Genomic DNA, 15,692 nt, shown 5'->3' with positions numbered 1-15,692 from the left:
ATGCAATTTGGCCTTACAGGGGATGTCCACAGCTCATTTCTATGGCACAAATGAAGCTACTTCAACAGGTTTCTGCATCCAGCTGGAACACTTCCAAAGCCTTGGGGGAGTCTTGATAAATCATGAATTGTGTATTTACAATTTTCTATTGTTCTGAAATAAAAGCCTACAATCATCAGGTTGTATGATGTATTGGATAAGACAATATCCTGATCCATTTCTGTCAGCCATATTTGGAAGTTTCTTGACATCCGTTTGTGTCTGGGAGAAAAGAATATGCATAGAGAAAAACTGCAGAAAGATAAAGGTTGCACTAGGAAAAGTTAAACAAAAACGATACTCCAATCAATAATGGTTACTGTGTGAGGGAGAAAACCAGACCACATTATCAAGGAAATGGAGAGACATGTCCTTGCCATGTCCAGCAAGGATGTGAGATCAGAAATAGGGAAACTAAGACAAAGTTACCTCGGTGGAGCAAGCACAAGTGGAGGCTGCACAATTTTGCCTCTTTGAACAAGTAAAAATGATCGTTGAAGAAGTGTAAATGGCCACAATGGCACATAAATCTCCAGGGGAATTTGACCTACCAGGAGGTCTCCAGTTACTGTTTAATAAGGATAATATCAATTACTAAAGTAAACTTGCTATAAACAATGGAGTCTTTGCTGAGCTTAAGATCCACAGTAAATATGTGCCTGAAAATAATGAGTCTTACAGTTTAAATTTAAGACTTAAATCAGTCAGTTGTTTCTATTTTATAATCATTGTGATGAGCCTTCTTATGCAGTTTATGGAAGCCAAAGCTATACCTCAAATAAATACATGTTAACATTTTGTCTTTAGCCAATAAGAAGAAAGAGAAAGAACGCCCAGAGATCTCTCTTCCTTCAGACTTTGAACATACAATTCATGTGGGGTTTGATGCAGTCACCGGGGAATTCACTGTAAGTAAGCTCCTTATTTTGTTTTATAAGCCATGAAAATAAAACCTATTTTCTTTAAGAAATAGGTTTCAAGTAAGGATTGCTGTATTCCAAAATATCAGACTGAAAATGGACTTTTCCTGGATAATCATGCATAGAAGTAGAAAGTGGGCAACAACATTGACAAAGTCATTTTGCCCACCTTAACAAAAGTGTCTTATCATCCTATAATTTTGACCAGAAAATATTTCTTTGCCAAGGCACAGAAAATATAGCAATGGTAAGGAGACTCTGCCTGGTTCTTTACTCATGTGAAGTGAATCAAAGAAAGATTTATTCAACTTGTCCAGTGAAGGCAGTTCTTCTGAATAATTCAGGCTTTACAGTGGATCCTGATCATCTTACTACAGTAACCAAAAGTCTGTAAAATTTGCCTAGTCACCCATTTGATTTTAAGAACATAGTTTACCTTTAGGATTGTTAATTTTATTTTATTTTATTTGCATTAAAAACCACAAACTCCATGTTTCAGGAAGAAATAATTATTGTATAGCACATATGTATTAGTAGTTATGTGATTACATATATACTATGTATGAATCATCTATAATTATTGCCAACATGAATTATCTGGATATGATATAGGTTTATGACTGTTTTTATTTTGGACAATTGCATCAAATAGCACAATGTCTCAGATATATGCCATTTTATTCCTCTAAAGTATTTAGCACCCCCCCTTATTAAATAAGTGAGGGGAGAGATGTTGCTAGAAATATGACCCCATGCTTCAGCTAATTTTTCGATACTAGTAAGCAACTCAATCAACATGTGAATTTAAAGAGCTTCAAATGAATTTAGAAAATTAAAACTTTGATAAAAGTCACCATAATATTTCTTGTTTTACTAAGCTATAAAAATTGTAGACATTAAAGAGACCAATGTTCTGTCTTGTAGCATAATGGTTAGTGAATGGACTGTGTCATGTGATTAAGTAGGGGGAAAGAAGCAAGGCAATTTGATTTGGAGAACTAAACTACATCTGACAGCCAAATTATTTTATTTGATAAATTCTGGAAGTAAGCAGTGTAAGAATGAAATAGAAACAGAGTAAATGTCTTGGCCTCCTAAATTAGTGCAGACTGATTACTTCTATGTTCTCAGTAGCAAGCAGACAAAAATACTCAGAAATAATGAGACTGCTGAAATTGAGATAGATACAATTTAATGAATTTTGTTATCTGAGTCAAAGACATAACTTGGTGACATTTATTTTGAGCTCAGCCTTTATTTCATTGCTAGAACATTCCTTTGGCTACATTTAGAAACTACAAACCGATTATCAACACTGTCTTTCCCACTGGGTAGAGATTGTTTATATAATCTGACCATTGTCTGTTTAAAAACATCTAAAGAGTGTCTAGTTAATTTTCTGATATTTGAAACAGGAAAAGCCCTCAAACTTTATAGTTTTGTCTAAAAACTTGTCTCTTTTATTTTAAGAGCTTCATTTTTTTTTTCAGTCCTGCTATGCTTTTCTTCTGTTGAACCTCCTCATAGTTTGGTTGATATTATTCCATGCTTTCTTTTCTTGTTCTTTTCCTTTTGGGGTTCTGCTGTGTATGTTTTCTCATTTAGCATTTAGGTTCACTTGTACTTTATTTCCTTCTGCCTTATTTGACATCTTTTGTCACATTTCCCCCATCTTTAGCTCTTTCTTTTTTCTTTCTGGATTCTCAGTGGAAATAAAAAGAAACTAAATCACCACCATTTTACTGACTGCAGCACTAAGCCATTTCCATCGTGAGCTGAATTAGAACCCAATGGACCAATTAGAGAGGAGTGAGGTAGAATATATTATAGACAGCCCCTATAGCCCTGATGCAACCAAACCAAATGGCATCCTTTTATAAAATTTATTTGAAATGAAATAGCTCTTTATTATTTCCACTGATAGAAATTTGTTGACCTTGTGAACAGACACGCAACACATTTGGAATATTGAAGTAGCAGATTGATAATCTGTAGCAGCTGCTTGTACATACCTTTTAAAATAATCATAAATTCCTTAATCCATAACCTTACATAATCTTCCTTCTTCTTTATCTTAACTATGATTTAGAATTAATATTTTATTATGTTTAATGTTTATACTAGCAAAAGTAATAAGCCTTTAACTCTTCTAATGGTAGGGTACAGAACTGAGTCTTAATTGCCATAGATACCATTAGGTCATTGTCCATTGGGGTAAAATCACATTGTGAAATTTGATTATTGTGGTTGTGGTGGTTAAATTTTGAGCAATTTGCTGAACTTGTAGACCAGTTGTTTTATAAGAGTCTGCTCTTTTGAATAACTGATCACTAGTTTGCTATGTTGCTTGGTGATTATGCTAATGGCTAATTGGCTCATATAACCTTATATACCTGGGCATACACTTGGACCCTAAAGCTAAAATTAGGACGGGAGGTGAGATTTGGGGTTTTAAATTATTACAAGTCTTTACCCATTATATTGCCATTTTTGTCCCAAATACTTCAGAACTCCCCTTTCCAGACCTCTAGACCTGTGACGGTCGCTTCAAGTCAATCAGAGGGAAAAATGGTATGAGTGATAAAAATTATCATTTCTTATGATAAGATAGATGCTTGGCCTGTTGTATCATGCTGCCATTCTCCTGGGCTACACTGGACACTCCCCAGCTTGATGTAAACTCACAAGTTATTGTATATACATAGGCATGGATATGTGCTCCTGCTCCTGATGTTCAGTCTCTTAGGTCTTCATTAGCTATCTAACTTTTTAGATGAGTTCCTCAATTTGGATTAGTGAAATGTCTCTCTGATTATGTGCCATTGTGGCATATGCTCAAATTACAGAAATCAGGTCTCATTGAGAAACTGGTTTGTTTTTCCTTAGAAAAGAGAAATTATATCAGCACTGTAGTTATGTGGTAAGTAGAGTTATCTAGAGGAACTTCTTCAACTGACAGCAAGTTTGTTTTTGTTTTTGTTTTTTTTTTTTTGCTGTCTAGTGATTATGATACCACTATTTATTACAAAGTTTATAAGTGCCATGGGCATGTATAATACTTATAAATATTCTAATGATTATGGTAATGATCATGCCAGTGAAGTCTGCATTAGTAGATATTTGCAATGCATACCTGAATTTGTAACACTTAACTCCTTTGGCCATTATAGTATTAACCAAATGCTATTAATTGCACTTAGAATCAGACCTGGAATCATGCATGGGCTCCTGAGTTCCAATTTTTGGCTTAAGGCTTTAGCATCAAATTGTGTTATGAATGCATGTAAAAGTGTTGTCTCACTGTGCTTGGAGTAACCATAAATGCCAGGATTCAAAGACATATATCCGAAATCAAAGCAGTTGGGTCAAAGCATGTTTCTGTAGCATTTGATATATTTTCAATTAGACAAATCTGTTAATTTGTATTTGATCTTATTTGTTGGAAGTGGGGTTTGGGAACTATGTCATTAAATGGAAATATTTGTGCAAGATTTGAAATGAAATGTTTTCCCTTTCCCTGATAGAAATACATACTAAGCCTAAGCGTAGTTTCTGGCTGTGAGGATGGCTTTAATATAATTTCCTCTAAGTCACCCATGATTTTAGCTACAAAGTATGGAAGAATAAAACTCAATATTACAACAAAGCTCAGTATTGTTGCATAGCCATCCTTTGAATTTTAGTCACATAGATAAGTCCAATGTGAAATGGAAATTTCGATAACCAGAATTGGAAACTGAAATTTGTAATTTCATCCTATGGCCATGGGCTATCTGTGATAACCCAGTTATTAAAAAAAAAAAAAAAAAAAAAAAAGCTTACAAATGCCATCCTTTATCCCTCCAAATTCTTGTTGCTTCTTTTTAGTAATTTCTCCAATCACTTACTGGTAATTCTTATTATTGCCTATTTATGAAGGAAGCATCTGGCCCAAAGTGGAATTATATATCCAAACTTTGGAACACTATTATTTTCTCTGTTCTTTTAAATCTGTAGCCTGTCCTTTCCCTGGTTTAGTTAATAACTCCCTATTTCCCTGACCACCCCACTTTAAAAGGGACTCCCCATTCAGACCCATTGGTTTCATCTCTTCCCACCTTCTAAGTTGTCCCACATCCTGTTTTAACTTTCTTTTCTTTCTTTATTTACGTCCATTACAGCCAGATCTCTATGGCTCACAGATGTGCCCAGGGAAGCTCCCAGAGGTGCGTCACAGGCCCAAAAGAAGCTTGCATCAAAGTGCTTCTTTGAGATGTCATAGCACTGCAGTAGCAGGTTCATGTGTGTGCAGTAGAGTTGTTGCTTGGCTTATCTCACTTTTTTTGTTGTCATTCCCAAACTCTGGAGGCCCATGTCACACATTGTTTTGCTGAGACTTCATGGGACAAAGCCATATAAATTGGGTCTGGATGCATTTCAACAATAGTGTATCCATTTCTCTCTCCAAGCTGTTCTTTGAGGTTAGATTAGAAATTATAAAATGGGGACATCTGCAGGTTGAACATGCAAGAAAGTATACTGAATGCTGGATGTAAAGCTAACCTCTGTAATTTTAAGTAATTCTCCTTTGTTAGATTACTGAATAGTCCCCTCTCTCTGCTCTAAGTGCTTCATATTATTCATTACAAATTCTCACAAGGCTTTGATATGGTTTCATAGTCCCCAGCTTCTATGTGGCCAGTGAATGAAATAGGGAGAGAGATAGGGGGTTGGGGGGAGGAAAGGAGGAAGCCATGCCCCTGACAAAGCTGCAAGAAAAATACCCAAAGCAGCATAAATGTTACTGTTTTGTATTTCAGGGGTCATTGCTCCTCCACAAATCTAGTTTTTTCTCCTCCTAATTTGACGAATTCCCGAAACCCTTAAATTACATTTTGTAAACGAAAAGTTTAAACTGACACAGGGTAAGGCTTTATTATTTATTATTTGAAAGGATATTCTGGTTAAAACGCACCCCCAAAGGGCTTATGTTACTCCACTCATTAAAGAAAAAAAAGCATTGATCTGCACTTTACTATACTGTGCACAAATTTAGAGAAGTCTTGCTATGTCTGCCCTGAGTCGCCAGAAAAAAACTAAGCTAAGCCGTAAACATCATTTCATGGATGAGCAGAATCAATATGGAGGTGATTTTCATGCGCTTTGTTTATTATCACAATCATACTCTCACCCACCCCTTTTAATTTGGATCCTAGTTTTACCTATGTGTTTTGATTAGTGAAGAGAATGATTGCATTATTAAGTTACTAACGTAAAATCTAGAATGTAACTTCAGTTTCCCAAGTGTAATCCTACAGGTAGCATGGGCTTCTTGGTGAAGAACTTAACTGGAAGGTGCATATACTCCTGATGAGTGTTCTAAGCAGCCCTTCTTTCCATTTGGTTGTCCACAGGGAATTCCTGAACAATGGGCACGGTTACTCCAGACCTCCAATATAACAAAATTGGAACAGAAGAAGAATCCACAAGCTGTTCTTGACGTTCTCAAATTCTACGACTCCAAAGAAACAGTCAACAACCAGAAATACATGAGCTTTACATCAGGAGGTAAGGGAAATCATATGGTATCAAAGGGAGTATAGCCAGTTCTCAGAGCCTCATCATGAGGCCAAAGTATTTTCTGCAAATGGCTTCAGTGTCAGTAAACCAGCAGATGGAGTGGGAATCTGACATTCATGCTAGATTTGTTTTAGTTAGGTGTTGTTGTAGTACAAATAAGGAAATTGTTCATTGGTGATTAGCTTGAATCAACAATAACAGTTCTAACTCTCCATGAGTACAAGTCTAGTCAGTCGTTTAGAATTAGGTCTTGAATATGTTGATGAAATAAGAATATAAGGATGAACAATGGTCTCCAGAAATTCATTGAATTATCTGTGTCATGACAATTCAGGACAACATTGTGCTTGTCAGGTTATTTTCACTGGGTCCTCAAATTTAGGGAAAAAAAAAACTATCAATGTCTTATTATTTGTAGAAATTGAAATACCATTGTTAATCCCAAATTGTGACTCCATTTGTTGATATGTATATAATCCATGTTAAACCCAAATTGTTACTTCATTCACTCATATGTACATATTTCCTTTAGTTGTTCATTTTTATTTTTGAGAAATATCATTTGAATTGGATCTATAGAACAAATCATTTAGCATTTAGAGAAAGGGGGAAACACTGTATTTTTAGTCCACTTGAAATGAGGCCTTCATTAAAATTTGTAAAGTAACTTCCTGAAAATAGTGTTAGGAGGTAATATGAGGTATGTTGAGAGAACAACATGCCGTTTGTCACAGGTTTAATGCTGACATTTTCTTCTAATTGAAGATGAACAGTTTTTAGGGAGTATTTATGAAACAGAGGTGACTTCTTCATTCTGAATTTTCAGATAAAAGTGCTCATGGATATATAGCAGCACATCAGCCCGTAAGTGAAAAATTTTCTTCATTTATTTATTTTTATATGTTATAATTACATTTGTCTGTTTTTTAAATTAATTAATTAATTAATTAAAATTTATTACAATTTATTCATTTTGTATCCTGGCTATAGCCCCCTCCCTCGTCTTGTCTCCTCCCCATCCTACCATTCCTCCTTCTTCTCCCACTATGTCCCTCCCCCAGTCCACTGATAGGAGAGGTTCTCTTCCCCTTACCTCTGACCTTAGCCTATCAGGTCTCATCAGGACTGGCTGCATTTTCTTCCTCTGTGGCCTGGCAAGGCTGTACACTGAGCAGGGCAGGTGATCAAAGAGCCAGCCACTGAGTTCATGTTAGAGACAACCCCTGTTTCCCTTACTAGGAAACCCATTTGGAAACTGAGAAGCCTATGGACTTCATCTGAGCAGAGGGTCTAGGTCTTCTTCATGCATGGTCCTTGGTTGGAGTATTGGTTTCTGCAGGGCCACCTGGGCCCAGGTTTTTTGTCTCTGTTGGTCTCCTTGGTGGAGCTTCTGTCTCCTCCAGGTATTTCTGTCTCCCCTTCTTCTGTAAGGTTCTCTACACTTTGCCCAAAGTTTGGCTGTGAGTCTCAGCATCTCCTTTGATGCTCTGATGGGTAAGAGTCTTTCAGAGGCCCCCTGTGGAAGGCTCCTGTCCTGTTCCCTGTCTTCTCCTACTTCTGATATCTATCCTGTTTGCTCTTCCTAATGAGGATTAAGCCTCTTCCCTAGGGTCCTCCTTGTAGTTTAGCTTCCTTAGGACTACGGGTTTTAGTATGTTTATCTTATATTATATGGCTAATATCCACTTATAAGTGAGTTTATACCATATGTGTCTTTCTGCTTCTGGGTTACCACCTTCAGGACAATCTTTTCTAGTTCCCACCATTTGCCTGCAAATTTCATGATTTCCTTGTTTTTAATTGCTGAATAGTGTTCCATTGTGTAAATGTACCACAATTTTTAGGAGGGTAAGTGAAATATTAAAATTTGTTTTTCATGAGCATTGTAACCTAAGGTCTAACAGTACAATTGCTTGTATCTGGTTTCATATGTCCAACTTTCAGACATAAAATTTAAAGCAGCTTTAAAAAGACATAATTTAGAAACACAAATATATATTTTATGTATTTTAACACGCATTTTTAAACTTAATACATACCTATAAATATCTATTTTACCCATTGTTAAAAGTCCAATATGTTTTAGTAAATTTATACATCACTGTTACTATCATTACAATCAATTTTCAATTGTAAAAATAAATAACATTTGTTATCACAAGTTGCACAGAATTCACAGATTTTACCAAAATTATTTTATGGGAAAATATTTGGTTACATCGTGACATTTCTATAAATATTACACTATTATTCTACTTACAGCTAAAACTTCAAAGGCACTATAATTCTCATATCAACTATTAGCCACAACCCGTTTTTGGAAAAGAGAAACAGAACATCTAATCTTCTAGGTGATATTCCCATGCTGGGCAGTCGGGTGTATATATATTATACTAGTGATAGGATGCCCATGTTAGGAAGGTCCTTACCAAACCCTTAGTTTAACACTTTTCGTTTTAGAGTGGGGAAATAAAGGTGAGAAGTATCTTTAAGAGCTCTTTTACCTGTCCGTTTGGAAAGTCATCACAATGGCCTACGTTTATTCCTGATTAAAAATATTATTTTTTGTTTACTCAGATTGAGGAAGAAATAGTAAATGCTACTGAAAATGGTATGAAAACTGACAGCCAAGGCAACTTGGGTCAGACATTAGAAAATCAGGGTTTATTACACATCTGGTACTGCTGTAGAATGCTTTCGAACAATTCACACCATAGCCCCAGTCAGTCACCCATATTGTGTTTACTTTACAAGGTTTACCTTTAGACACATTTCATGCAAGTGAAGTTATATAGGATACAAACTTGTAGAATTTGCTTTTTCATTCATAATATTTCTTCTAAGATTCATCCATGTTTTGGCCAGTGTCAATAGTTTACAACTTGTATTGATCCAGTATTCTGAGATATGAATGTTTCACATTTTCACCATTCACTCAAGGCTTTCCAGATTATGTACAGTTCTTATATATTACAAATAAAGTTCCTATTAAAACTCACGCGTAGTGGATTGATGAGCACTTGCTGCTCTTACAGAAGACATGGGTTTGATTCTCAGTATCCACCTGGTAACTCACAACCATCTATAACTACAATGCCGCAATGCTACAGAATCTTGATATCCTCTTCTAGCCTCTGCAGGCATAACTTTGGAATTAACCTGACTGTGGCAATGAGAAATGAATAAATGAGAAACATGTTCAAAAAAGCTGAGTCCTGTAGACTGTGTGCTCTGGTAGAGATGCATCCATTGCCCGGAAGCCCACCCTGTTTATTATACACAGTTGAATGAGGAAGCAAGTTTATTATATACAGTTGAATAAGGAGGCAAGTTAGCTAATCTAGGTAGGGGGTCTCTGTAGGAGAACTGTCTCAGGATGCAGTTATCCATGGGGAGGGAGCTGTTGTTATAACTTTCTGCATATGCTGTCAACATTCATACTTGAACCAGGAGAAGGGCTTGCCTTTCTCATGGGTCTGAGATATTGGGGTTCTTGTAATGACCATGCTTATGTCAACAATACACTTTTACTCAGGATTCATCTACTCTCCACACATACTACAATAAAGACATGCATGCAGGAAAAACACCCACACAGGTAAAACTTAAACAAATTTATATGTATTTGTCTTTATTTGGGAAAATATTTTTGCATATCTCACATTGATATTCTTGAAAATAATAATAATAATAATAATAATAATAGTAATTTCTCTATTGAAATAGTAAATTTTCTTAATTGAACACTTACAAAATACACTTGCAATGTACAATGTTGGCTAGTACTATTTGTACATTCATTTAATCTTTCCTACAACCAAGTTAAGTAAGACTTACCATGGTCCCCAGTTACAGATATACAGATAAAGAAATTGAAGTTCACAGACATGAACTTACTTGATTAGGGTCAATGCTATGCTTATTTTAGTTATTTATTTTTAAAAATGGAGGCACCTGAGGGTAGATGATTTTTCTCAAAGTCACCGAGTTTTGAAGAGGACAAACCAGAAAATATGTCACCTAATGCTTGGAAATCCTGTCATAAAAACAGTCATATTCTTTAAAGAGAAAATGGTCACAGGCAAGGCCCCTCTTTCTGTGGATTGCTATTTTGATGGAAATTAATAATATTTCTATTTTGATGGAAATTAATTATTAATAATTAATAATATTTCTGATAGAAATTATTTTCTGCTTTATTTGCTTCATAGAGTGGAAGTCATCTAACCATTTTATTCAGAGCTGTAGATAGCTTTTTTTTTTTTTAAGAGAGAGTAAACACTGACTTGATGACACCTTAGGCAACAAGTATGACAGCAATAAATATTTGTAATGGGTAAAAGTTTGACATAGTGTGACAATTTCTCAAGGATTAAAAATAAAAAATTGCCATTTAATTAAGCTATTCTTTGTATATAGAAAGTAGAAAGCAAGGTCTTTAAAAGACTCTTTGTCCACCTCTGTTCATAGTAGCTGTATCCATGATAACCAAAGAAGGAAGCCACATAAATATCCATAGACAGATTAAGCAAAAAAAAAGTATTAAGAACAAGCTTTTGGTTGTTGTTCAGCATTATGATGGAAGAAAAATTTGAACACGATGCAATGTGTGGATTTTGATGGCCTAAAATAGTAATAAGACAAATATTGCATGCCTCTGATCATAGGAATTACACAGAGGAGTTACATTTGTATTGAAAGAAAGATGAGTGCTAGTATCTGGAGCCAAGGAGAATGTAGAGTTGTTTAATTTTGGAAGATGAAAAGGTGCTGATAAGTATATAATAATATGACTGTTCTTAACATATTGCTTGAGTGATTTTTATGTTATAGATACTTTATAAGAATAAAAAGTAAAGTGAAGACCAAGGTAGGTATATAGATCAGTAGTTGAAGGCATGCTTAGTATTTATAAGTGCTTGGTTCAATCTCCAGCACACACACACACACACACACACACACACACACACACACACACACACGGACGCACATGCGCATACACATTAAAAACGTAACAAAATTCAGAGGATGAAAATAAATGAAACAAGAGGAGAAGATTTGAATATAGTGTTTAATCTTATTCTTCTAATCATTGACTGAATATTTGTGAATAACTTAGCTTTTTCGGACCTCTTTTCCTCTGAGTTTCTTTATTCAACATTAAATGGGGATGATAACAGTATCTACCTCCTAAGATATGTGTGAATATTACATATGATAATAAATACATCATACTATACTATCCAGCATATGCTCTGCAATAAATATAAGTTGCTGCTATTATTACTATTATTTTTAGATGGGAGAATTAGTAAAAATTCATTCTTTCTACATAAGAGACTTGTATGTGACCATGTTCGTGCCTTGCTCATACTCCCTCAAAGAGAACAAATTGTGGCTTTTACATCTGATCAGGAATTTCCTCCTCTGAAATGATCGCCTCTTGGGCCACCTTGAAAATAACAGAAACAGAAAGGAAAGGCAAGTAGAAAAGAATGGCAAAAACTTACAATCAACACCTACTTCACCTTAATAAATTTAATCTTATACATGTGCAAGCATAAATTCCCTGGTAAAGACATGATCTCTTAAAATATCTTTTACTAATCCTTTGAGAATTTCATTCATTATCTTTTGATCATACTGACCTCCAAGTCCTCTGTTTAACACTTCCCATAACCATTCCAAACCTCTTAATCTTCTCTCTCTCTCTCTCTCTCTCTCTCTCTCTCTCTCTCTCTCTCTCTAAATTTAATTGACTAATTTATGTAGCGCATACACTTCTGGGTATGGAGCCATCTACTGGAGGATGGTAGCTCCTACTAGGAGACACATCCTGAAAGAAAACTTTGCCTCTCCCCACCAACACTCCATAGCTCCTCATTAGAGGTAGGAGTTCATGACTCCCTTCCCATCCATGCTGGAATATTTTCCCCCATTAATTTATTTAATCACTTTACAGCCTGATCCCAGCTCCCTCCCTTCTCTCCTCCCAGTCCTACTCTTATAACCCCTTTCCTCATATAACCCTCTCTTCTCCTCAGAAAAGGGGAGACCTACTCATGGGTACCAACCCACCCTGGCACCTCAATTCACAGCAGGACTAAGTACATTCCCTTTCACTGAGGGCAGACAAGGCAGCCTACCTTGTGGAAAGGAACCCAAAGGCAGGCAACAGGATCAGAGACAGTACCTACTTCCATTATTAGGGGACCAACATGATGACCAAGCTACAGATCTGCTACATATGTGTAGGGGTTCTAGGTCCAGCCCATGCATGCTCCTTGGTTGGTGGTTCAGTCTCTGTGAGCCCAGGTTAGTTTACTCTGTAGGCCTTCTTGTGGTGTCTTTGACCCCTTTGGCTCCCTCAATCCTTCCTCCCACTCTTCCACAAAACTCCCTGAGTTTGGCCTATCGTTTGTCTGTGGGTCTCTGCATCTGATTTCATTACATGCTAGAATATTTTGACTGGCTTGATCTTATATGCAGGTCTTGGGTAGGCAAACCACAGCTACAGTAAGTTTATACGTTGGTCCTGTTATGTACAAGTGACGCTTTTGTACTCTGGTCCTCCCTGACTTCTGGCTCATTGAGTAGAGAGCTGTTCAATTTCCATGAGGTTGGAGGCTTTCTGTTGTTTCTATTGATGTTGAAGTCCAGCTTTATTCCATGGTGATCTGATAAGATACAGGGGATTATTCCAGTTTTCTTCTATCAGTTGAGATCTGCTTTGTTAGCAGGTGTATGATCAATTTTGAAGAAATTTCATCATATTTTGTCAAATACTCCTTGTATAAACCTTACAAGGTTTGAAGTTCACCATTTCAGGGAAAGATGAGTATGAACAAAAATAATTACAATACCATGTGGAGGGTATTAGGAACTATGAAGGGTATCCATTTGCTATGTAAATTGCATTGATGTGGAGAGGGTAAAAGAAGCAAGCCTTTATATTCAAAAGTTCAGTGCTTGGCACAAGATAGATATGTGGTGCATATCTGAGGGATGTTGATTTAGAAAACATATAAAAAGTGGCATTTAGGCAAGATCTTGAAGAGCAAATTAAAGTTGGGTCTATGAAAATTATGAGCGTTCTAAACAAAAAGATAAAAGGAAGGTCATGTTGATGAAGAAAAGAAGAAAGCAAGGTATGTGGGCTCAAATGATTGTTATGGAAGAGAATGAATCACAGAATTTAGCCTTGAAAGTTATGTTGGGGCCAAATCACAGAGGTCCTTAAAGGGAATTCTAAGTAATCTAGCTTTTCCAGTATGAAGTGGAAAGTCCTTCAAGCGTTTTTGGAGCAGTGCAGTTACATGATTAATGCTTATGTTTAAATGAAGAGTAATTTAACAGCAAATGTCCAAAATTAATTAAGAACAGAAGGTAAGAGTAGATGAAGGATGGCTAGTTAGAAAAATAATGTGTGCTTCCACACAAGTAATAATGAGGGCCCAAAATGAGATACTGGCAATAGGAATGAACACAACCTTTGAATTATGGACATGTGTATTATTTGGACTTTTGGAAGGAAAGGATGTGGAACAAAAGTCAAACATGGCATGCTCTTCTCACATGCAAAGTCTATATTTAAAAAGATGACTGTAGACAGGGAATTGTTTAGGAAAAAGAAGGCTGGAAGAAGAAGAGGAGGACAATAAAGTATTGGGTGTGAATACATGCGATATACATGGCATGCATGTGTGAAAATGTCAAAATGAAACCCAATATCTTGTGTATTGGATATATACTAATATAAATCTTAAGTTTCATTATATGCTTAAAATGATATATGGTTAGATAAAAAGACTAGGATGTTATCTTGAGAGAGAAGCAGATTTCTTTTGAAAGATGTTCCAGACGTGTTTCTCTGGAGCATACCTCATGTTTTGAGATAAGGTCTCTCTTTGGGACTTAGGACTTGCAAATTAGGCTAGGCTGGCTAGCTATTGAGCTGCAGAGATCCACAAACCCTTCACCACCAGTGCAGGGATTACAAGTGTATACTGTCATGTCCAGCTTTTGATGTGCTCGCTGGGGGGTCACAATTAGGGCGCAGTGTTTATACAGCAAGGACTTTGCCAACTGAATTGTCTCTCCTACTCCAAGATTTCATGCATTATTGACAAGCATGGATGAAACAGGGGAAAGCTGCCTGTAGCAATAATATCCAAAATCCAACATCAATTTCTCTCTGTACCTATCAGTTCCCAAAAAGTTAGTGTTTCAGTGGAATTCTATTAAGCTAAAAAGAAAATGAAATTATGATATTTATAGGAGCATGAAAATAAAATAAAGATGTTATGTTGAGGTAAACCAGGCATAGAAAGACAATCACATGTTCTCTCTCATATGTGGGTCCTTAGCTTCTAAATAGTAAATATTCATGTTTAGGTAGAAGTAATTATAGGCTGATGCCAAGAAAATTGAAGGGAGCCCACAAAATAGAAAAAAAAAAGAGAGACATTAAGGAAAGGAGCTGGAGAAATAGAACACATACATGGATATAAAAAGAGGCATTATTGGAGTTGGGAGGGTTCAGTGAAAATGCAGGTAGCAGGGAGATAGAGAACAGAGAAAAGATTAGAATACAGCCAAAGTGAAGGAGCAGTTCTGTTAGGCCACAGAGGAGGGCTTCGCAGCCAGTCCTGAAGATACCTGATAAAATAGGATCGGATGAATGGGGAGGAGGTCCCCCCCAACAGTGGACCTGGAAAGGGGCACGGTGGAGATGAGGGAGGGAGTGAGGGAGTGGGACACAGCTGGGATACAGAGTTAATAAAACGTAACTTATAAGAAAAAAATAAAATTAAAAAAAAAGGAAAGAAAATGCCATAGGAAATCCAGTTACTTTGAAAGTTAATTTTTATGGAATTAAAATTTATTTTTTAATTAAATTTTATTTTTTATATTAATTACAGTTTATTTACTTTGTATCCCAGCTGTAGCCCCCTCCCTCATTTCTTCCTAATCCTACCCTTCCTCCCTCCCTCATCTTCTTCCTACCCCTTTCCACTGATAGGAGAGGTCCTCCTCCCGTTCCATCTGACCCTGTTTTATCAGGTACCTTCAGGACTGACTGAAATGTCCTCCTCTGTGGCCTAGCAAGGCTGTTCCTCCCTCAGCGGTGTGTGTGTGTGTGTGTGTGTGTGTGTGTGTGTGTGTGTGTGTGTG

The 15,692-nt window shown here is 36.3% G+C and overlaps 1 protein-coding gene across 2 annotated transcripts in view; it reads left to right on the top strand.

Moving 5' to 3' along the window:
• Positions 1 to 15,692, top strand: part of Pak3 (p21 (RAC1) activated kinase 3) — a 336,231-nt gene that overhangs the window by 252,928 nt on the left and 67,611 nt on the right. Inside the window, exons 5-8 of one of the 2 annotated variants that reach the window (XM_055604923.1) lie at positions 847 to 947; positions 5,120 to 5,164; positions 6,353 to 6,506; positions 7,345 to 7,382. In XM_055604923.1, coding sequence (XP_055460898.1) covers positions 847 to 947; positions 5,120 to 5,164; positions 6,353 to 6,506; positions 7,345 to 7,382 — 338 coding nt within the window. The remainder of the gene's footprint in view (positions 1 to 846; positions 948 to 5,119; positions 5,165 to 6,352; positions 6,507 to 7,344; positions 7,383 to 15,692) is intronic. The other variant, XM_055604924.1, reaches the window with a different exon arrangement.

The sequence above is a fragment of the Psammomys obesus genome, unplaced genomic scaffold, assembly GCF_907164565.1.
Source record: "Psammomys obesus unplaced genomic scaffold, mPsaObe1.curated_primary_1811, whole genome shotgun sequence".
Classification (NCBI taxonomy): Eukaryota; Metazoa; Chordata; class Mammalia; order Rodentia; family Muridae; genus Psammomys; species Psammomys obesus.
Note: the sequence above shows the minus strand (reverse complement) of the source record. Positions and strands in the feature narration are given on the sequence as shown.